At 41.5% G+C, this 25,327-nt stretch overlaps 1 protein-coding gene across 1 annotated transcript in view; it reads right to left on the bottom strand.

Annotated features, from left to right (window-relative positions):
- Positions 1 to 8,545: 8,545 nt before the first annotated feature.
- BMP10 (bone morphogenetic protein 10) overlaps positions 8,546 to 25,327 on the bottom strand; it is a 30,137-nt gene continuing 13,355 nt past the window's right edge. Inside the window, exon 2 of the mRNA XM_082254895.1 lies at positions 8,546 to 10,331. Coding sequence (XP_082111021.1) covers positions 9,397 to 10,331 — 935 coding nt within the window. The 3' untranslated portion in view covers positions 8,546 to 9,396. The remainder of the gene's footprint in view (positions 10,332 to 25,327) is intronic.

The raw sequence follows: 25,327 nt of genomic DNA, 5'->3' as shown, positions 1-25,327 counted from the left end.
CAATGTGTTTTGCCTCATCGGCTTCCCTCACAAAGTCCTTAACTATTTCGCTTACAATGCAATGATCCCTAACAGAATGCAATAGTAATAATAGGGCAGTCACTAAAATTCACTAAAATTGGAAAATGAGAAATAAATGTTCTTAAACATTCTAGGATTGATAGGTATTTAAAAGTTTAAGCCTCAGATTGGTACCCTGCTCTGGCTAATTTCAGGTATGATATTTCAGCTTTAGTTGACCGGTGGCGATCCCAAGACAATTTAAACTACTGTATAGTGAAAACAGATGAAAGTTAACTGAAAAAAATCATATGATGAATCATGGGTTTTCTGCTGTTCTTCAATCTGTTATGGATCTAGATCAGGGGTCTTCAAACGTTGGCCCTGCAGTTGTTCAGGAACTACAATTCCCATCATGCCTAGTCTGTGAATGTCAGAGTTTTACAATGCCTCATGGGATGTGTAGATCCGCAACAGCTGGAGGGCCGTAGTTTGGGGATCCCTGGTCTAGATTATTGTGAATTGTCACGTTTAATTTAGTCAAAAAAAATGGCTGAATAATTTATCATAAGCTCATGGAGTTTATATGAGTAATGCCCCGTACAAACGTTCTGATAAACTCGCTTTCGACCTGATCGCGCGATAATCTGATCGTTAGTACACAGCTTTTGACAGCCGATCACGACAGTTCATCCAACAAAATCCGAAGGGACAAACAGGAAAACTTCTGTCGTACGACAGCCTCGCGAACGTCAATAGTTTCATCAGTACACTATGCGTCTGCTAAAAATCGAATGACAAAGACCAAGAACACTAGAAACACTAAAATAGCACGGAAAAAGCCTGGCTGCCATTGTTTTTGTTTTGCACCATCTGATCCGTAGCTAAGCAACCAGGAAGCTTTTCCAGAGTCGTACGACAAAAATCATACAGTTTGAATGCATTGTTGAATTCGATGTTAGTATCATGCAACAAAATGCGAATGATAAGTCGTCCGATTATCGGAAAGTGTGTACGGGGCATATTATATAGCCAGGGCCAGATTTACGAACTGAGCCTATAGGCAGCAGAGGCACTCTGCTAAGTTATTGACCTCAATTTTTAACCAGTCACTATAAAAAAGAGACTATTAAATATATATGTACGGCTTTCACAAAGCTAAGTATAGGCCAATGTGGGAGAACATCTTCTGTCTTTAAAAAAAAACGTGATACAAATCCATCCCTGAAAAAAGCTTTTATTAGTAACTTAGTGTTTTAAACATACAGTATGTACTAATTACATAGAGCAGTGGAATGACAATGTACTAAGTTTAGTTACCCATAGTACCCCATCTGATTTTAAAGTTTTAGTCTTTTGCCAATTGGTTGCCAGGGGTTATCATAGTTTAAACATAGTGGTGGCAATGTGTGCTGCCATAATAAATAAGCCAAAGGATTTGCCCAATTAACGGTGACAAATATACCTAATAGCACAGGTGATAAAATATTGCTTTACTGGATATTGGCTATATGAACTCTTTGGCTGACATTAACATGCTACTCTGCAGCTTACATTTTGATTCAGTTGCTCAGCGTAGTGCCCTTGTACTGCCTGAAATGTAAGCCTGGCCATATAAATGGGATCAGAGTGTCCTTAATCACATACATAAAAGTATTGGGACGCGTTTACACACACATGAACTGGCATCTCAGTCTTAGTCCATAGGGTTCAATATTAAGTTGGCCCACCCTTTGCAGCTATAACAGCTTTAACTCTTCTGGGAAGGCTGTCCACAAGATTTAGGAGTGTGTCTATTGGAATGTTTAAACATTCTTTCAGAAGCACATTTGTGAGGTCAGGCACTGATGTGGACGAGAAGGCTTGGCTCACAGTCTCAGCTCTTTTTTCATCCCAAAGGTGTTCTATCAGGTTGATTGAGGATTCTGTGCAGATCAGTCAAGTTCCTCCACCACAACTTGCTCATTCATGTCTTTATAACCGTGCAATCATGTTGAAATAGAAAGGAGCCATCCCCAAACTGTTCCCACAAAATTTTGAGCATGAAATTGTCCAAATTGTCTTGGAATGCTGACGCCTTAAGAGTTCCCAGAAGACATGCATAAGTGAGTGTGGGATGAGTTTGGGGTGGAGGAACTTGACTGGCCTGCACAGACTTCTGACCTCAACCCTATAGAACACCTTTGGGATGAATTAGAGTGCAGTCTGCGAGCCAGGCCTTCAATTCCACATCAATACCTGACCTCACAAATGCATTTCTGGAAGAATGGTCAAACATTCCCATAGACACACTCCTAAACCTTGTGGACAGCCTTCCCAGAAGAGTTAAATCTGTTATAGCTGCAAAGGGTGGGCCAACTCAATATTGAACCCTACAGACTGAGACTGGGATGCTATTAAAGTTCATGTGCATGTAAAGGCAGGCGCCCCAATACTGGTAATATGGTATATTGGTAATATAGTGTATGCCCATATACACAGTGAGATGGCTACTTAGTTGATTTAAAATCACTGCAATCCTTTTTTTAAAAGCAAGGCTGAGGGCTGTGTCGCATGAAAACGTGCAGCCAATTGAATCACTATTTTATAGATGTGTAATTTTTTTCACTTAGATTGTGAGCCATTTATTCTAGGGAGAATTTTAAAATGGCTACAAACTTACTTCTATTCTTATTATAACTGTTGATGTTTATGGCACCCTAGCAGTTAGTAGCTGTGTAGTTGCAGAGATGCAGTGTAGCCCCTAGCCAGCTACAACAGCAACCTGTCATAGAAAAAGAAAGACATTTGTACCTGTTAGGAATCTTGAATGCATGATATTTCTCTAAAACCTTGACAGGTATATTATACTAGGTCACAAGAGGGCTTTTCAGGTCTGAGATTTTCTTTTAAACAGCCAGTACTTAAAAGTTAAAATAATACTGTGTTAATTGGTTCATAATAAATAGTGACACATAAGGACATAAGGAGATAACTCTTCTACAGTAAATGTGCCGCCACTCTCCCTTAAAGTGGTAGTAAAATTCTATTTTTTGGCCTATAATAAGGCTTACCTTTAGGTACAGTGAATATTTTAACTTGCAGTGTTTATGAGATATTCACACAGCATGCAGCCGGTAAAGCCACCGACGCATGCTCTCTGAAGAAACAGCATACCTGAGCCGTTCCTTCAGATCTGTGTGCCGTGCCTGTGACTCCCGGCTGCATGCGGAGTAATGTCGTCGCAGCTCAGACAGTCAGGTGGCCGGAGCACGCAAACCCGGAACGAAGACTAGGTGAAGATGAAAGCCCTGTCAGTGGTGATAGCACACCGCTGGAGGGCTTTGTTCTAAGGTAAATATTTCATTACGTGTTAGTATGTGATGCATATTAACACATTATGCCTTTACCTTTCAGAGTTTTTTTTTTTTTAAATATGCAATTCAAGTTTTCTACCACCTTAAAGTAATCCTTTCCTGAAAGAAAACTATTTTGTTTACCTTGCTTTAACATATGTTAGTCACCTGGTGGACCTACTGGATTCAAAACCTTCTGTTTCACTCACTTGCAACAAATATGCATATTATGAAAGTCAAAGCCCCCCTAATACTTACCTGAGCCCACCTTTATCAAGCAATGTTGGATAAACTCTCCCTCCTGATTGGCTGAGATGGCAGTGTGGCCTCATTGGCTCCCTCTGCTGTCAATCACATTCAGCGAGCCAATCAGGAGAGAGAGAGGAATGGGGCCAGGCTGCAGCTCCATGTCTGAATGGACACAGGGAGCCGTGGCTCAGCTCAGGTGCCCCCAGAGCAAGCTGCTTGCTGTGGGGCCACTCAACAGGAGGAAGGGGCCAGGGAAGAGGGACCAGAGAAAAGGAGGATCCAGGCTGCTTTGTGCAAAACCAACTGCACAGAGCAGGTAAGTATAAAATGTTGTTATTTTTACCAAAAAAAAATGAGACTTTACAATCACTTTATTCCAGGTCAGTCACTCAAAATATTGAAGCAAGAGAGTCAGCATGACAGCTGGCAACCAGCATTAGCAGAAAGTGAAGTCAGTAAGGCTGACCATACATGGGTCGAATTTCAAAAGAATATTCTTTTGAAAATCAGAAATTTTGTGCGTTTTGTGATCCAATGGTGCCACCATTGATTTCAAAATTCGACCAACCTAGCTTTCAATTTCACCTTATATTTCTACAGAAAATAATTTTCGTGGCTGGGTATCTTCTTTTCTTTCCAGGAATTTTCTTTTCTTGCAATCATGTGCATTTCTTTTTCGATTATATTTCTTGCACCATTCTTCGATTATTTTCCAGAAAATAGTTCAATTTTCGAAACATTTCCAACATGCTTGATCACTCTAATTTGATGGACGCACGAAAATTGGCCCACTAATGGTGCAAAATTCGAACAAAAATACTTAGATAAGATTTTCAAAAGAAAATTATTTCAAAATTCGACCCATGTATAGCCAGCCTTACCCCGTTCTCCTTTTAGTGCTGTACACAGGTCTGTAAACCCAGATTCTTGGTCATGTGACCTCAACATAACTCTAGTCCCTTACATTATTGGAGTTTACATAACCAGGTACCTAGGCTATCAGATATGTGGACAGCACTGTAGGCAGACTTGTACAAATTTTTCTGCCAGAAACATAAGTATTTCCTGCCTTCTAATATGTTTTATTGATCCATCTCAGCAAGACTGTTGGCATATCTTTAAGTTTTATTGGAGTATAGGTCCACTATTCCTGCTATATAAGATGGGCAGTCAAGTGCAAACAGTGGGGTTTATTTACTAAAGCTGGATTGCAAAACCAGGCTCACTTCGGCAAAGAAACTATCAGCTTCCAGGTTTTATTGCCAAAGCTTGATTGAACAAGCTGGGGTTAGAAGCTGATTGGCTACCATGCACAGTTGCACCAGCTTTAGTAAATCTCCCCCACTGAGCTGTTGAAGGTTTGAGGTGAAGCTCTGCTGACTTCCATCATCCAGTCATGTACAAGCAAATTTTTTTTTCTTCTTGCATGTGACTTGGTATTGTTTGCAAAGAGAAATTTGACTGCATTCATTAAGCTCCGGGGCATGTTTCCTTGCAAAGTGAACAGTCTTTAGTAAATCAATCCTGGTTTTAGTTTCTAAAGGTCCTCTTTTTATGAATACAGCATAAGTTGCTCTCTAGCAGGGCAGCCATCAGAAATTTTGGGGCCCCTTACACAGATTTAGGCCTGGGCCCCTCTGAGCCTGACCTCCAACATTTTGCGGGGCCCGCCCTCTGGCCGTCCCACCGAATCCTTCAGTGCACCCACTTCTGTTTTAACACTCTTACAACTTAAAATTAATCCAATCCATTAAAGAGACATCCTCATATATTCAGCAAAGAGACATCCCAATCCAGTAAAGAGACAGCCTCATATATTCAGCAAAGAGATATCACAATCCAGCAAAGAGACAGCCTCATATTTTTAGCAAAGAGACAGCGCAATCCAGCAAAGAGACATCCCTTCAGCTGCATCGGCTTACTCTGCAGCTGCCATGCTTCAGCAATTGCTAGTTACTACAGCAGCAACATCTCGGTCTTGGTGGTGGCCTGGGCGGCTGGGCCCCTTGGAACCCCTGGGCCCCCTACATGTGTATGGGCTGTCCCCCCCTGATGGCTGCCCTGCTCTCTAGTGTCCATTGTCTTTCTGAAACTTGGAAGAAACTGACAGTGTAACAAATACAAGCATGGGCTTAAAATGCAATTCTGAGAAATCCTTTGTTTTTGTAGAGAAAATGCCTCAAAGGTCCAACCAAAATCTAGGCTCTGAGAGAACAGTCTTTGCCACATCCTGTAATACTGCCATTTTCCATTTTTTAAGTATCATTGTAATTTACTTTACAAGAGTGTACAATTAAACCTATTTCACTTCACTCTTGGTACAATATTGAAGACAGCTGGAACAGCAAATTGCATCCAGTTATTTCATATTCCCTATCTTGTTTTTCGGTATTTTCTGTCTAACTGAACCTGTATTACAGTCCAAGTCTTTTAACTTCTCACCACAAATCATTTCTTTTTCTTTTGACAGAATTTCTTTTTGAATAGCATAAAGGGAAAACATTTTTAAAGTTTTTTTTTTTTTTTTTAATTTCACCCCAAAGAATCCAGCTGATGTGCTGACTCTTTGATGATAACCATATTTTGGTTGAATGCAGAAAAGGTTAATGAACGGCTGATCCCTCTTCAACTCCCCCCACCAACAGTTTGCTCAGTTGCAAGGCTCTGAGAATTGTATGCTGATCAGTGTGACGGCATCTGGGTCTCATTAAGCATTGCAGTATAAATGTAATTACCCCACTGGCACACACAGCCCACGTGTGCTGCGTCTTCGCTGTAGAGCATAATCTAGGGGGAAAGAGTTGCAAAATAACAACATGTCACATCCTCTAAACAAGTTATAGGAAACCCTGTCCTTGCTGGAATAGTTTACTGTTAAAGGGCTGTCAAAGGACATAGCAGTACTTAAACCTGTTTTGTTGTAGGATAATCAACAATGTAAAGTTTATATGCTTCCTGTCGGCTTTCGCCCATGAGAAATTATAGTGATACAGTTGCCATAGATTACTCATTTTAAGGAAGTTAGGAACAATGTTTGTTGAGTGGGTTAAGTTGTGATCATACATCAACAGAATCAATTTCTGTAAATATAAGACTCCAAGGTTAAAACAGTCTTACAGCTCATGTACACAGTCATTTGTGTTTTAACTGATTCGCTTCCACATATAAGTCAATGGGAATGCAAAAGCAACTCAGAGACAGCTCAAAACAACTCCTTGAGCAAGGGAAAAACATTCTAAAGTAACTCCAAAGTACCTAAAACATACTGCATTTGTCTAACTTCTGCAATTGATACCCATGTACTAACATTCTTATATACTTGATAAACAACTAAACCTTTGTGCTCATTGTATAAAACGAATATACAGAATAATAAGTCTTACTCATGGCAATGTAATTGTACTTAGGGGTTCACTAAATTTGCAAGTCTGAGTTGCCATAATCATTTTTGAATACCAAAGTAACTCAGTAAATACACCAAATATGGGCAGAGGTGTTAGCTAAGTAATAACTGTCAGATTAACCGGTAATTGGCCACATCCTTAAGGCTAGCCAGTCTTTTTATTGCAAATGGGAATACAAAGAGGGTTCCTGCATCAAAAAAAAAAAAACCTCAAGCAGTCTATGACAAATTTAAAGCATTTTTTAAAGTTGCCTTAATCAATTTTTGCAATGATAATATTATGACAGTGCCACAAAGGCGCACAAAGAGGATTGTAGTTCCAGAGCTGCATTAATCATCAATGGAACGTGGCAAGGCACCACCATTGTCTTCATTACCTAATTTGCCTACAGTATGTAGACCACATTACCCCAATCTGGAAGGTTTATGTAGGGTATGTTTATGGATTTTCTATAAAATCAGATCTTAAGACTATTGGGACAGGTGGGGGGCATCTACACCTCGCTCTAAGTTTCGTTTTTTTCTACAGTGGACTGTAGATCCAATGTGACTGATATGGGGGTTCAGTGTTATCTGATATGGTAATTCTCATAGCATGCACTGCACAATTGTTTGAACATCACATAAACTTCACAGTAAGGTGAAGCAGAACAGGCAATGTAGTTACAGCTCATGAGCATTGTGGGACCACAGGAAAGCCCTTTTTGTAGGAACTATATAATAACCTACCACTACACCTTAATTATCAAGTGACCAGGGCACTTCCTGCTGCTTTCTGATCTATTTAGAACTGAAACATGTGCAGAACCTGTAAATTGTAAGAAATGAACAAACTGGCAGTGGAAAGCATTACAGTTCAAAATGTACTTTGGGTTCAGCTTGTACAAAATCCTTGGCAAGAGTATTTTTAGAGAACTACTGAAGGGTGACTGAACAAAAATGTCAAAATGATTCATATCCTACAAAGTATATGTGCATGGTCACTTTTACTTGAAGAAGAGAAGTTGGCAGTAAATGTGATAACTGATCACATATTTCTTGCTATCATGACAAAAGAACATGAAAAAAAAGGAAAGTATAAATAAATCACAGTAGCCAAATCAAGCTTTATAGTAGGTTCCTGTAGTTCTCTGCACAGCATAGATCAGACTGGATGAAGACAGAAGAACAGTAAGAGTAAGCGGAGTGATGGCTGCCCATTTTTTCATGGGAAGCGTAATTATACCAACAGCTGGCATGATGTTTAGTAGAGTAGTATAGCTGTGCATTATATCCAGTCAATGTTTGTAAAAACTTTGAAGCGGGTAGGCAATGCATTATAGGTTGTAGAGGCTACTGTTGGGACAGATAGTAGCTAACAAAGTGCAATATAACTCTACAGGGCCATGCACACCTAAATAAAATAAATACCAAGTAGAGTAAGTTAGCGCTCAATAAGAGTCACCGATATACATTCCAGTAGGAGAATGGACTTCAAGTCAATGCCTTTAGCATTTGCCAGCAAGTCTCTTCTCCTTTTGGATGTCTTAATTTGCATATTTATATTCAGCCCACTATGTGAAACTCCACACTTCTTTATACTTAGTACTAAGTGAGGATTACATTGAAGAAAACATGTTTACAACACTGGTCATTGTGTCAAAACCTATACCCTCTATTTAGAACAGAAAACTCAAAGTTGTCTCAATTTATGAAGACCATTCAATCATAAAATATGAGCCACACTATTAAAACCACATTTCTCATTTAGGCAACCTCTGCTTAGCTTCATTATTGCTTAATAGGTGTCTGAAGAAGATATAGTTCCTGAATGTTTGTTGTTCACAATACAGTTAAGGAATGGTTACACATGTTCAAAGAGCCACAAGTTGGAAACTATTGATTTAGACTTACATTTAAAAAGAACTCTTTAATCTGTATTGAAGAATATTACACCATCTACAGTTGCACTGTGCATTATATTTTACAGTATATTACACTGATTTTGCCCTTGGTATCCAGTAACAGCTGTGAGCTGTTAGTACAAATATGAATTGTGCCCCAACTCTTGGTGATAGACTGCTCTGGGCTTCTTCTGAAATGCTTGGATGCATGCAGTAAGTCTTGTTATCATTTGCTATGTGGCTCATTGCCTCTTTGGCATTAGAATTACAGTTAAACCCCTTTAGAGATGAAGCGACCAATGGTGATAAATTTACAAGGCCATGACTACCATGCAGTGCAATGCAAAAGGACACTAGCCAGCTGAAGGTGAACAGTTTCTTCAGTACCATGTCTCTTTGCTTTGCATTCCACAATAGGCATGTCATAAACATATATTATCTGTACACACAGTCTTAAATAAACTCTTTAAATAAGGAAATACAAAATTTACAAATTTACAAGATACTAGCTCCACATAAATGTCTACTATCTACACCCACATTCTGACACAACCATACCCTCATATTTGAACTTGTAAGTGACTACTCCTGCATCAAGATACAGTATGGATATAGGATCGAGTTTTGTTGCAACACAACAAGCTTTGGATGCTTTCTGAGCGTTCTTCATGTGGATCAAAGTTTGCACAATTGCATGTTTTGTGGGTGTGACATTTTCTGTTAAGGGGTATGAGCATACCCCTCGGCATTCATAAGCTTCATATCCTGCTGGCGCAATGATCCAGGAGTCCCATCCAATTTCCTTAAAGTCAATGTAGAGTGAGGTTTTCCTGCAGGCATTACCTTTTGCATTTCTTCGAATGCGGGAACTGGCATCATAAATAATGTTCGACCTCATCTGCAACAAAGACTCCTCACTAGGCATGTTACCGATGCCACCAAATTCTTCATTCCCTTGGTCTAAATCTTGCTCATGGTTGATCATGTCATTCAGTTCCTCCTTTTCTTCCTTCTTTTCACTACTCTGATCATCTGAAAAAACCACAAGCAATGGCTCATGCTTACTTTCTGTCTTCACATCAATGTCCAGTTTTCCTTCCCCAGCATCTTCTATGTCAATGTCTGGATTTTGTAAGTGTGCTTCCAGCATTCGGGTTGTAAATTCTGATCTGCTCCAACGTCGGACGACCTCAGTAATATCAAACATCTCCCATCCACTGCTTGCCTTGTAAACCAGTCTAGAGGCCAGTTCTACAGCATTTCTTGTGCCACCTTCACCCCCACGTATCTCATAAATAGTGACTTTTGTGCCCACTCCATCATATGGAACCCTGTCTCTTGGGATCAGTATATAAAGCTTAAGCTCAGCCATTACTATTGCTTCATGGTGAGGTATAGATACGTTGAAAAGTAAAGGGTATTTTTTCACTTCGGGGACATCACTGTATGGCATAGACAGATCTAATAAAGAAACAAAACACATTAGAATGAAGAAGTATAGAAAAAAAAGTCAGTCAATAGTCTAAGTTCAGCATTTAATAATGTTAAACCTGTTTAGAAATAACTTTTATTGTTGCTCTGTTGTTTAGTTCAGAGTCCAATAAATCCTAATAAATAAGGTATGCAAATGCTACCAATGTTTTGTCTAGAAATTTCTAAAAACAGATACTTTTCTGGCAGAGCCAGATCATCTACACGGTAACCTAGGCAAAAGCTTAAGGCCCAATGGATGCCTCGAGAGCCCACCTACAACTGTGCATGTATGAAAAACTGCATTTCTAGGCAGTTGGTGTCTGATGGAGTAGGCCGTGTTGTGCAGACAATGCAAATGGGGAGATTTTCAGTGCCTATTTATTCTTTATCAATGTAAATCAAAGGAACAGGGGTCCTAAACTTCTATATCTCTTAAGGCCGCAGTTAGCCTTAATCCCCCTTTACTTTGAGAGTATAATTTATCAGAAATGTAATGAAGGTTGAGGATGGATTTGAGAACTGAAGTTCAACTTTACATCCAAGGATTGTTCTGTAAAATTAAAGACAAGTTTAAAGTAAAGTGTAATACAGTGAAAGTGTAGGATTTGATTTTGGAAACAACAGATCTATTTAAGCAGCTGCAAGTTGCTTAGTTTAAACACAGCATAAATGTGCTATTTTTTTTCCCTGATTTCCTAGAATATTTCCAAGTTTATATAATTTGTCCTTCGTTTCATAAAAACAGGCAATAGCAGTATAAATGGCTTATTTTACTTCATTGTGATAAATGGAATTCAGCTATAAATGTTTCCTTCACTTTTAAGTTAGAAAAATATGTAGGTTTCCCCCATCCCCAGCAGCAATTTCTATCTCCTAAGAGACAGTGCTGGTGCATGGAGATTGGCTCAGTGCTAAAATTTAGGGTCAGGGAGAAAGTCCTCACCTTTGGGGCATACACAGGCTTGTATTTCCTTACTTCTGATGGATAAACCAAGTGAAATGAGAGCAGAGGAATGGTTAGTATATAATGCTAAAGAGTGGGAAGTTCAGCGCCCCTGTCTTTTTCTCTGCATCAGCAAACCAAAGAGTCACTTAAAGTTAAACAGTGTAATAATAACTGGAAATACTCAATATTTTCCTGGTAATATTTCATAATGGAAAGATCTAGAATGTATTGTAAAAGAAAAATTAATATTTCAATAGACATATAATCAGTGAGTATATTGTGTCACTGTTGACATGGGCATTATAAAGTTAGATACACAGGTCAATGGGCGCACGAAACCACACAAACCAAACTGTGGGCCTACAGTATCTCAAAAAGTGAGTACACCTCTTACATTTTTGTAAATATTTTTATGTATCTTTTTATGTGACAAAACTGAAGAAATAACACTTTGCTACAATGTAAAGTAGTGAGTGTACAGAATGTATAACAGTGTAAATTTGCTGTCCTTTCAAAATAACTCAACACACAGCCATTAATGTCTAAAGTGCTGGCATGAAAAGTGAGTACACCCCTAAGTGAAAATGTCCAAATTGGGCCCACATTGTCAATATTTTGTGTGGCCACCATTATTTTCCAGTACTGTCTTAACCCTCTTGGGCATGGAGTTCACCAGAGCTTCACAGTTTGCCACTGGAGTCCTCTTCCACTCCTCCATGACGACATCACGGAGCTGGTGGATGTTAGAGACCTTGCGCTCCTCCACCTTCCATTTGTGGATGCCCCATAGATGCTCAATAGAGTAAGATCTGGAGACATGCTTGGCCAGTCCATCACCTTTACCCTCAGCTTCTTTAGCAAGGCAGTGGTCGTCTTGGAGGTGTGTTTGGGGTTGTTATCATCTTGAAATTCTGCCCTGCGGCCCAGTCCCTGAAGGGAGGGGATCATGCTCTGCTTCAGTATGTCACAGTACATGTTGGCATTCATGATTCCCTCAATGAACTGTAGCTCCCCAGTGCTGGCAGCACTCATGCAGCCCCATGACACTCCCACCACCATGCTTGAATGTGGGCAAGACAAACTTGTCTTTGTACTTACCACCTGGTTGCTGCCACACACGCTTGACATGATCTGAACCAAATACATTTATTTTGGTCTCGTCAGACCACAGGACATGGTTCCAGTAATCCATGTCTTTAATCTGCTTGTCTTTAGCAAACTGTTTGCAGGCTTTCTTGGGCATCATCTTTAGAAGAGGCTTCCTTCTGGGAAGACAGCCATGCAGACCAATTTGATGCAGTGTGCGGCGTATGGTCTGTGAACTGACAGGCTGACCCCCCACCCCTTCAACCTCTGCAGCAATGTTGGCAGCACTCATGCATCTATTTCCCAAAGACAACCTCTGGATTTGATGCTGAGCATGTGCACTCAACTTCTTTGGTCGACCATGGCAAGGCCTGTTCTGAGTGGAACCTGTTATGTTAAACCGCTGTATGGTCTTGGCCACCGTGGTGCAGCTCAGTTTCAGGGTCTTGGCAATCTTCTTATAGCCTAGGCCATCTTTATGTAGAGGAACAATTCTTTTTTCCAGATCCTCAGAGAGTTCTTTGCCTTGAGGTGCCATGTTGAACTTTCAGTGACCAGTATGAGAGAATGAGAGCAATAACAACAAATTTAACACACCTGCTTCCCATTCACACCTGAGACCTTGTAATACTAACAAGTCACATGACACCAGGGAGGGAAAATGGCTAATTGGGCCCAATTTGAACATTGTCACTTAGGGGTGTACTCACTTTTGTTGCCAGTGGTTTAGACATTAATGGCTGTGTGTTGAGATATTTTTAGGGGACAGCAAATGTACACTGGTATACAAGCTGTACACTCACTACTTCACATTGTAGCAAAGTGTCATTTCTTCAGTGTTGTCACATGAAAAGATATAATAAAATAGTTACAAAAATGTGAGGGGTGTACTCACTTTTATGAGATACTGTATTTCCTCATCTGTAAGACATAGTTACAACATATAGCTGCCCACTGTAATGAATGGCAGTATGTTGGTATATGGTATGCTTGCATAAACATGTGCTTGGGCAAAAAAATTCTGCATATAGCTTGTGTGTGTGTGTTCAGGGATTTATGTGAATGCACTTGTTTATGCAAGTACAATATTTACCTCCCATACAGCAATTTATTACTGTGGGAAGCTTTACACTGCAGCTGTGCCTGTCAAGTGCAAAATTACACCTGCAATTTACATTGTACACCCTCATTTGCCCATGTGCATTAGGCCTGTGAATCTGAAAACTGTTTTACATATTTGAAAAGAACAGAACTGAAAAGGATATATGATTAACCTTAATACAAGACGAATATTCAAGCTACAAATTAGACAAGTTATGATAAAATACATTATCTGACAACATTGTTTTACAATACTGCTGCAGTGCATGATACTGTTGCAGTTGTAATTATCATAACTATAAACTTGTATTTCATGACAAACACTAAAGTGGTATAAATTACTATTGTTTTACATTACAAAATCCTGTATCCCCCCCAACATTGCCCTTCACCCAGCACTTCCTAGCTATTGCTAAGAGCAGGTGCCCTGAAATAGCCCAGCTGAAGAGCAAGGTCTGCTTAGCGTCTGTTCACACTGCCCCAGCTCAGCCCCGTGCTGATAGCACCTTTCCTGCCTGGGAACATGTGCGCTCTACATTCGCACACTTGTTTGAAGTGAGAGAATGTATGTATTGGCAACATATGGTGCTTTGGTTTCAGCTGAACCATCTGCAGCATTGAAAGAGTGCCACATATTGTGCACGGAGGAAACTCCTAGCTAACAACGTAACTTTTGGATTTTTAAATCTTAATCTTATTGTTCAGATAATCCAGAACAGTTACACATATGTTATATATTATTTAGAGCATAGGTTCTCAAACCTGTCCTAACCAACAGTGCATGGATTGTAGTTCTCCTAACAATGCACAGGAAAACTAGCGTTTTAGTTGAATCATTCATTTATCCACTTTTTTTTTTTTTTTTTTAGAGGAAATATACAAAATGTGTTAAAACTGGGTCCTGAGGACTGGCTTGAACAACTGTGATTTAAATTGCACCCTATTGCTGATACTTTTTTGGGGTAACCATTTTGGGTGAGTAGCTTAATGTTTGTAGCAGAGTGCCAATTTACTCACTATGGTCAGATGCAGGCGCAAGCCTTTTTATCTCTTTTTCCCACTAGTCCCTTAGTTCTTTGACCTGTCCAGGGTAGATATGTTTCTCTGCTTTGCACTATCAGCAGCTCAGAGAGGCCACACTTGATGAGACAGAGGTTGCTGGGCAAGTGATCTGCAGCCAGGTGGGAGGCCATTCACTGACAGAACCAGGTTGCTGGTAGCCAAACTGAAATGTAAAAGCAGCGAGTCCCTTTCTGATTGCTACCAGATTACTCCAGTTCCAGTAGGGTGCTGCTTCATCATATTTCTTCAGCTATTATATGTTTTTCAGCTTGGTTTTGGAACAGGATGCCCAACAGTGTGTACAGGGTGTACAACATAGGTGCGATGGTCAAGTGTCCACAGCGTTTGACCATACAGTGTAGAAAATAAATGTTAAAATCAAACTCCAGTCAACAAGATTTATTTCTATTTGCATAGTGTGGGTAGGAGTTAGAGCCTTTGTCAGGATAATATTACTTTTTGTGTCCTTATTGGAGAGTTTTCCCTCCACTTCCTGCTAGGAAAGGAAATGATGGGAAATCTTTCCCGCAAACAGAAAAAAAAAAAAACTTGAAATGTAAACTTTTTCCCACTCTTTCCCAAGCTAAAAAAAAGACATTTTGGCTCGAGTTAGGCTTTAAAGAATAACTATATGTAGCCAGGGCCGGTGCTAGACTATTTTACGCCCTAGGCAAGACCAGCTACTTGCGCCCCCCCCCCAAAAAAAAATAAAAAGGGAAGGGGTTAAAGACTATGTCGTACCCAGTCACCCTGATCTGATGGTTCCTCCATGTTATGCTGTCGTACCAAGTAACCCCCATATTCCTCCATGGCCCACCTGGGGACTCTGATGTCCCTCTATGTCACACCCAGGGGCCGTGATGTTTTTCCATGTCACATTCTGGGACCCCAATATTCCTCCATGTCTTGCTGTCATACCCACTGACCCCGATGTTCCTCCATGTGGCACCCAGGGACCCCCGTGTTCCTCCATGTCATGCTGTCATACCCAGTGACCCCAATGTTCCTATATGTCACCCCAGGGGCCCCTGATGTTCCTCCATGTCATACCCAGAGAGACCCTGATGTTTTTCCATGTCACGCCTGGGGACCCTGATGTTCCTCCATGTCACACCTGGGGACCTCAATCCCCCATGGCACACCCAGGGACCCTAATTCCTTATGGCACACCTGGTGACCCCGAACCCCTGTTACACCCGGTGACCCCTATCCCCCATGTCACACCCGGGGACTCTGATTCCCCATGGCACACCTGGTGACCCCAATTCCCTTTTACACCAGGGATCCTCCATGTCACACCCAGGGACACGGATCCCCTGTTCTTGGGACACTCACTGGGCATAATGAAGAGAGTGGCCTGCACTCTACCCTTCTTCACTGTGATTCCTTTTCCCAGGACACTCCTCTTCTGGACCACAGTGCTCACCACAGCTCCAACCGGCTCCTGGTGGAGGAAGAAGCAGCAGTCAGAGAGCTCTGCATGTCCTTCATCACCAACCTCCTCAGACCATTCTGGTGCCTCGTCAGCCATCGCTTCTGCTCCAGTAAAGGTGTCGCCCTCCAGTGCCGAACTCTGGCTCAGGTTCAACTCTCCTTCACTCCCTGCTTAGTACCGACCCAGGGAAATGTCGGCTGCCCACCAGCTCAGTGCAGAGAATCACTTCCTGCCCAGGGTTTATGCCGCTCAGCTCCAGCTGAAGAGGATCATCATGCAGGCAGCACTCTGGTGGGCTCCCTTCCTGCCTTCTGGGGCCCCACCAAAGCCAAGGCTTGGTAGTTCCACCACTGCTCCAGACACCTGGCATCTTCCTCCCCCACTGCCGCCCCTCCCCTCACCTTACAAGGATCATTAATAAAGGAGAGAGAGTGCTGACTCCTGGCTGCGCCCCTAGGTGGCAATGCGCCCTAGGCGGCTGCCTAGTTTGCCTAGTGGAAGCACCGGCCCTGTATGTAGCACCCTACAGGTAGGTGCTAGGTAAAGGTATAGTGGGCCTTGTCTGCCTAACAGCAGGGCTGTGATTAATTAGTCAGGGTGTCATGGTTTACAGGTGTGCCTGCTAAAGGGGGAGTCTCCCCACTGTCTCCTGTGAGAGGCTTCTCTTAGGGCAGTGGAGGTAACCCAATCAGGGGACATATCCAGGCTTGTAACTACCCCAGAAGGCAGATTGTGCTGCAAAGGATTCTTTGAGTGGGTATAAGTTTAGGGGTGGTGCATGACACGCTGTCTTTGGTTGGAGCAGAGTCCCAGGAGGGAGAGAACAGCTGTCTCTCCTCCTGTCTGAGGAGGAGGATCTTGGGGTGTCGCCTGCAGATCCAGAGAGTGCTGAGCTAAGCTGAGGGGATCTGGTGTGCTGAGAACCTGTGGAGAGTCAGAGGGGTCCAGTTCCAGGAAAGCCTACACAGGTTGTGAGTACTGAGGATTGCCCCTGGGGGTGTGCCTGAAGTTAGAGGGGACCACTCCGGAAGAGGTTCGGGGATCCAGTGCCAGCTAGTGGTGAAAGGGGGTACCTAGGTTGAGGACCCTGAAGTGACAGAGGGGGTACATAGTCAGTGGAGCCTGAAGAGCTTAAAGTGTAAAGGGGGCGTCTGCGGTTTGGGCCCTGAAGTGTCAGTGCACAGTGTGAAGTGTGCCAGTTGAGAGTTGCAGCAGTGCAGGAACTTAGAAGGAGCTTTCTCAGCCAGTACAGTGCTGGAGGGGGCCATTCAGTGACTTTGAGCTATAGCAGTGTTACAAGTCAAGCAGTTCTACAGTCCTGGATCTTCTGGACAAAAGTCGAGGATCCAGCACAGTTTTCAGTGATATACAGTGTTCAAGCGTCAGGAAGCGTTGGCTAGCGTCGGCTGGCATCAAGACAGCGCTAACAGGCATTTTTGCCAGGAAAGTCCCACAATTGTATTTAGTTGAGCCTAATGTAATATCCCACTCATTACCTTCTCCCATCTCCTTAACCTCCCTGGCGGTGATCCCGAGCGTGACTCGGGGTTGATTTTTTCTATCAGGAGCGGTATCCCCGAGTCACACTCGGGGTAGATGTGCAGAGAGCGCAGCCGAGAGTCCCGCCGCTCGTCTGTCGGTTTGATGACTTCCTAGTTCCGTTCCTTGCAGCAGCAATGCTGCATGGGAGCGGAACTAGGGAGGGAAATTCAAAAAAAAAAAAAACGTTACACAAAACACAAACATATAACACATTTTATATTATATATATATATATATATATATATATATATATATATATATATATATATGTATATATATATAGATATATATATATGTATATGCATATATAGATATATGTATATATATATATATATATATATATATATATATATATATATATATATGCATATATATATATATATATATATATTCATATATATATATATATATACCGGTATATATATATATATATATGCATATATATATATATGTGTATATATGTTTATATATATATATATATATATATATATGCACACACACACACATATATATATATATATATAAAATTATATTATTGAATCAATTATAATTCATGTGTGTATATATATATATATAATACACACACATATATCTATATATAATATATAATGCATGAATTATAATGCATGAATTATAATCTAATCAATAATATAATTTTATTATATATATATTATATATTATATAATAAAATTATATTATTGATTCGATTATAATTCATGCGTTTGTGTTTCAAATTTATCACATCTGGGATGTCTACTAGACTCTTGTTTTGGTCAGGTTTAAGTCAGTAATTACTAAGAATTGTAGGCCTATAATACATAACATGAAAAAAATTGTACCGCTTTTGGTATGTAATTCCTGACATAATCATACCGCCAAGGAGGTTAAATACAATAAAACAACAAAACAAAGATGCCGGAGTTGTCGATGTCTCAGTGCTCACAACCAGGGTCGCAGCTCACAAGGGCTGGAGTGGTAACCGGTACCGATGACAGACCCACATCAGGCCACAGGCCTGGAAAACCTGCTACATATACTTTTGTATAGTTATCTTTTAAACAAACCCTTGAGCTCTTTTTATTGACATGTCCACACTCATGTGAGATTTATACTATGCAACCTATTGGGAAGCATCACAACCAACGCCCAAACATCCTTCCTCTTGAACAACTGGGAGTATAGGTTTGTGTTTATGGAGGTTTTTTTGTCTGTGGGTTGAACTGGATGCACTTGTGTCTTTTTTCAACCAGATTACCATGTAACTAACTGATCTCTTGCTTCTTCTGTGCATGCACTTAAATAAAAACCAGTTAGTCCTAAGCAGAGACTATCATCACTGGGACAAGTCTGCTTCATGACAGGAATCAATAGGAATTCTCTCTGCACATGTGCAGAAGAAGCAAGGACCCAACCAGAGACTCTTCAGCATTGGCAGTGTGGCTTCCAATGGGCCCTACAGCATGTATCTCACAGGAGCATGGAGAATGGACAGGTGTAAACAAAGACTTTATAGGGGAGAGGGGAGTAAACTGGGAAGGGGTTAAAATATAGTTTTTTTTTTCTTTAGCTTGTTAATAAATTCTTTGAATGAAGGTAAAAACCCACCTGAATGCAGCTTTTCCCCCAGACCCCGCCCAAGTACAAGTACTTACCTGAGCCCAGGCTTGATCCAGTTATATGCACGAGAGCGGTGACTCTCTTGGCTCTCTTCCTCCTCATAGGCACAGACACAGCAGCAGGAGCCATTGGCTGGGTCAATCACAGCCAGTGAGGAGGTGACCGGGTTGAACTGTGCTCTATGGGGGTTATGCATCTCTTAATAAAATCCAATCAGCTTCCAGATTTTATTGGGAAAGCCTAATTGAACAAGGGGAAGTTAGAAGATGATTGGCTACCATGCATAGCTGCACCAGATTCTGAGTGCAACAGCATAGTAAATCTCCCCCTATGTGTCAATGGACAAACAGATCCGGCTCAGAAGAGAGCATGCACGTGTGCCACCATAGCACCTGGCTTACTGTGAAGGCATTAGGCAGGGGGGGGGGGGGATAGCTAGGAGCAACAGTGGGGGACTTAAGAAGAGGGGGATCAGGGCTGCTCTGTGCAAAGCAATTGCACAGATCAGGTATGTATAACATGGTTGTTATTTTAAAAAAAATAAATGTTTTGCCTTTAGAATCACTTTAATTCTTCTTATGAAGGGCACACAATTTAATACACATATGTAGAAGATGATGTTAGCTCTTTTGCATGAGTTTTTTCAAATAGTGTGTAAACTGTGTGTCATGCTGGTACTAATAGAAAACAAGTGATTTACAGGCGATGTTTACTGGTGAAGTGAAAGGAAGGTTCTCAGGTGGTAAAACTGACTTTATGTATTCCCATAATTAATGTGCTAAATAAGCACACAAACATTAACTAAGGTACACTCAATGACTAACAAGGTACTAATTACAGCCAAGCTAGAGACTGAATGTAGAGGGGCCCTGGTGTGGTAATTGTTTGCTTATTCACAAGCTCCGTCACAGTCCAATGCTATCTATCCAAACAGAAGGGCAGGATTTTGTAGCAGGATCATGTCTACATGTGATCCTGGGTTTTCAGCTGCTGTATGAGCACTGTGGATCAGCGCTAATCACTAAAGGCGAATGGCTGGTTGGAAAGTAAAATGTTAAAATTTAGAAATGATAAACATACACAATATTGTCAAAAGTATTAGAAAGCCTGCCTTTACACGCACATGAACATTAATGGCATCCCAGTCTTAGTCCATAGGGTTCAATATCCCATCCACCAATTGATTTGGACCAGTTCACAAAACAAGGTCCATAAAGACATGAATGAGCGAGTTTGTATGTGTATATGGCTTCAGAACAGAGTTAGAAGTTAAGGTAAGTGAAAGTTTACCGTTTTTGGTCTGAAAGGTCTCAATGGGGAAATGCTACCTTTTCCTTAAGATCAGCCATAGGTGGAAAGAAGAGACCACCCATCACGAACTGATATAAATATGACTTAAAAGATTTAATTGTATAAGTGTATTGTAACATTTGACAGGTGTTAATATTCTGTTTTGGAGGTGGACTTTGGAACTGAGTGCAAAACTGTGAAAGATTTCATACCTTATCCATATACACAATGTGGGTATCATTGTATTTGCTGTCCAAATGGAGTTCTAAATTTGTAACAAGCACACAGTAGCTTTTGCAACTGACAACTAAGCGCTGCTATTTTTTTTTCTCGAAGACCATCAGCAAAGCAATGAAGATTTGTCGCAACATGTGCTAGCACAGGAGGAGATGGGTACAGATAGAAGGGGATGGTTTAGTATACGTTGGAGTTAGCTTAGGTTATTATTAGGGGTCAGGGATTAGTGAGTTTAGTTTCAGTCAAAAGGTCAGGGTTAGGGTTAGGTTTTAGGGCACTAGTTAAAGCGGAGTTCCACCCAAAAGTGGAACTTCCGCTTTAGATATTCTAACCCCCTGACATGCCACATTTGGCATGTCATTTTTTTGGGGGGGGAGCGGGTACCTAGTTTTGACAGGTACCTGCTCCCACGTCCGCTCGGAGCGCCGCGGCACCCTGAGCGGAAGTTCTCCTCTCCCCCTCCCTCCCTGCAATCTTCTGGGACATGTCAGAGGTCCCAGAAGATTGCCGGCCAATCAAGACGCGCAGCGCGATTAGCGCATGCACAGTGGGTACCCGGCTGTGAAGCCGCAAACTGTCACAGCCGGGTGCCCACAGCAGTGATCCCGGCGCCGAGAGGGAGAGGATCGAGGCTTCTCGCTGGACCATTGGACAGGTGAGTGAAATGGCTGGAACTCCGCTTTAAGTGTTGAAAATTGGGGCTTTTGAAGCTAAGCAACAACATTAAAAATTAAGTTTTGGAAAAAAAAAAAATTAAGTTAAGCGTTATACTGACAGTTAAAAAATTGCTAAGGGCAAAATCAAAAATTACATATAAGGTGCAGTATGTCACTAGCAATAACACAGCCCCGTAACCTTGCTTTTTTTACCTGTTGATCTTGTTATTATTTTTTTTAAGTGGCTTTAAAGGCTTTCTGCATTGAGGTAAAAAGGTTAAGGTAATTAAGCTAAAAAAAAAAAAAACCTTTCAATTGCAGCTCCCCCCAGTCCCCCCTTAAGTACTTACTTAAGTCCTTTCTCAATCCATGCTGTGTGCTGTGGCCATTTGCAGTGGGTCTTCTCCACCCTTTCTATATTCACAGGAGGCTCTGATGGCAGCTGGAGCCATTGGTTCCCGCTGCTGCCAGTCAAACCCTGTGAAGAGGGAGCAGGTGGGACAGACGCACACAACCCTGCTCAGCAGAACACCCACAAGAATGCCCCCATAGCAGCCAGAGAGCACTGGCGGGGGGTCCCATAAAAGTAAGTAAGAGACTGCTCTGTGCATTATCCTTGCACAGAGCAAGTAAGTATACCCACTTTTAATTTTTAGAACTTTACAACCGCATTAACGCTCTTTAACAGACCAAGCTGTGCAACAAAAGTGGAAGTTAGAAGGTTGAGCAGCACTATTTAACACTGGCAGGGGTGTTTAACCACTTTACCACCGGAGGATTTTGCTGTCTTACGTCCAGGCCACTTTTTGCGATTCGGCGCTGTGCGACTTTAACTGACAATTGCGCGGTCGTGCGACGCCGTACCCAAACTAAATTTACATCCTTTTTTTCCCACAAACAGAGCTTTCTTTTGGTGGTATTTGATCACCTGTGCGATTTTTACTTTTTGCGCTATAAACAAAAAAAGAGCGTTTATTTTGAAAAAAATAACAATATTTTTAACATTTTTTTATATGAAATTCCCCCCAAAAAAGATGTAAAAACCAATTTTTTTTTACATTTTTGGCTAATTTGTTTTCTGCTACCCATGTTTGGTAAAAAAAATCACAATAAGCGTATTTTGATTGGTTTGCGCAAAAGTTATTGCGTTTACTAACAAAGGGAAAGATTTCTGTCATTTTTGGTGGGTTTTTTTTAACGCGTAATGGCGGCGATCTGCAATTTTTTTTGCGGTACTGCGACATTGCGGCGGACAGATCGGACCCTTGACTGACATTTTTGACACTTTTGGGGTACCAGTGACATTACTGCAGTAATCAGTGCTATAAATATGCACTGTTACTGTAAAAATGACACTGGCAGGGAAGGGGTTAATTTTATTGGAGAGGGAGGGGTTAATGTATGCCTGGTGCTTACTGACGTGTGGGGGGGGGGAGGTGACTATGTGACAGAAGGACAGATCGGATGTCCAGCTATGCTGAACACTCCGATCTGTCACTCCCTGTCACTTGGGAGATCCGCCTGTTTGTGTTTACACAGGCGGGCGGATCTCCACACTAGATCCCCGACGATCGGGGATGAGCGGCGGCGATCGCCGCTGCTCTTCCCCTGGCCCGACTCCCGCTGTGACCGAAAACAGCGGGAGCGAGCCTCCGGCGGCGCGCAAGCGCCGCCCAGAAGGGGGAGTGTCTGACGACGTAGTACTACGTCGTCAGACGATAACTAGCCACTCTGCCGCAGTAATATTACTGTGGGCGGAGGTAAAGTGGTTAAAATTGTCATCTTTTATTTATTTATTTATATAAAACCTTTATCCTAAAAAGGAAGAAAGACTGTTTCTATAACTGCTTAAAGCGTAAGTAAACCCATAGATTTAACAGTTTCAAAAAACAGTTACATTTCAGGCACATGCCGGGAATGTAACTGTCACATTGAATGTGCTCTCAACCAAACTGTCAAACCAACCAATGGCTGATGTCATAACTGATCATAAGTGCAGCATCATAAAGGTTAAACAGAGGCCAAGATGGGAGGGTTTACTTCCACTTTAATTATTATTAGTTGTCGTTAAATATTAATTTGTTTGTAACCTATGTAAAGTCCATCTACATTTAAAAGTCCATCTAACTCCACCTCTCCGGACATTGCTGCTGTCAATGGGTGACTCGATTGGGCCATAGATTAGGGAGGCGATCCTAAGAAAGGGAGCGTGTTACTAGCTGGATCACCAGATCAAAATACTGTAAAGAGAAAAGAAGCCTAAAAGAAAAATAATGAGGCCACCATATCTTGTTATTGGTAAGCTGCAATTTTAAAATATTTTAGTTTTTAGTTTAATGCTGCTTTACGTGTTAGGGTCATGTTAAATATTAAAGTGAAACTAAACCCTCCTATCCTTTATAGCCAAGGAAGCTGCCATCTTAACCTCTGTTTGATCTGCAGCTATTATGGTGTTGCATACATGATCAGTTATGACACCAGCCATTTGATTGATTGATAGTTTGGTTGCAAACAGAAGCAACTGCAACACTTATCTTTCACAACATGCATTAAATGTAACTGTTTTGGGAAATAAATAAATCAAAGGGTTTAGAACTCCTTTAAAGTGATTGTAAAGTCCTGCTTTTTTATAATTATTATTGGACAGAGTGGGCACAGATCTCCCTCTCTGGGGTCCCCCCACTGGTGCTCTCCACTCTCCCTCTTCTGTGTCTGCAAGCTGCTTGCTATGGGGACAGATGTACGGGCACGCTCCTGAACCGGGCTGTGTGTGTCCATAGACACACAGCGTTGCTTGGCCCTGCCACCCACTCTGTGCTCACAGGATTTGTATGACAGCAGCAAAAGCCAATGGCTCTCACTGCTATCAGCGAAGCCTTTGAGATCAGGGAGAGGGGAGAGAGGACCTGCAACCGGGCAGATCGTTGGATGGATAAAGGTCTGTGGCAAGTGTTCGGGAGGGGAAGGGAGGGAGTAACAGGCTTTGCAAGGTTTTTTTAAATTAATACATAGAATGCATTATGGTAAAAAAAACATTAGTGTTTACAACCACTTTAAGAAGTGAAGGCTTGTTTTATAGTGTTAATAGTTGGATAACATGTAAGGCGGATGTCAGAAGGGCAATTTATTCCCAGCACTCCCCCCCCCCTCTTTTTTAAAAAGCAAATTATTGCTAAGATATGGATAGGTATGTTCTATGGAATCACTAACTTGCAAATTTTACAGCGATTTGTAGCACATTAGCACAGTGGTTTAGACAGCCCAAATTCATTTTTTTTTTTTTCAACCACTCGATTCCCCCATCCAAACATTCAAGGTGATGAGGGAATCCTTCCCACTGAGCCTTTGTGTTCTGCAAGCGGGAAGACTTCCCTGCCATCAGAATACACTGCTCATCGCTGACGGCTATTGGCAGCGCTGATCAAGCAGCAAAAATCTGATGAGTAGATCACCTTCTGTACAACCCCCCTGCCCACATATGGATCGAAATTCGTTTGGTTCCTACTGAACAAGCCATATTTCTGTCCATACATGATCCAGCATTTCATGTTAGTGACAAGATCGGCAGGGGAAATTTCTCCTCATTTACCTCTGTCTACAGGTTAGTTACAATACATTTGCTTAGCTACTAAAGGAGAGTGATTTGTAGCAACCCAATGTTGTAGCATCAGTTTTGCTTGTAACAGTGACAAATTGCTACTTAGTGACAACTAGGCACTGACTCTAAAATGAAATTGCTAGCTAGAGATCACTGGCTTTAGAGGTTTTGTAGCAATGATTAACCTCCTCCCTGACTTTTCCATAAATATCAGTAATACAACAATCAGTCCCTCCCCTCATGCCAGGGTGCTACTTGTAATCCTATACTGTTACCTGTCCTATCAGCCCCAAATCCAATCACTGTCAAAAGCTTGTAGAGCTTACCTTCGTAACATCTCTAAATGAATGAATGAATTAACCAAGCTACTCATTCACAACCACTCCCCCCATTCAGCCTATCATGAATGCTGCT

Source organism: Pelophylax lessonae (assembly GCF_965119305.1).
Source record: "Pelophylax lessonae genome assembly, chromosome: 4".
NCBI classification, from domain to species: domain Eukaryota; kingdom Metazoa; phylum Chordata; class Amphibia; order Anura; family Ranidae; genus Pelophylax; species Pelophylax lessonae.
This window is presented reverse-complemented; position numbering and strand designations above follow the sequence as displayed.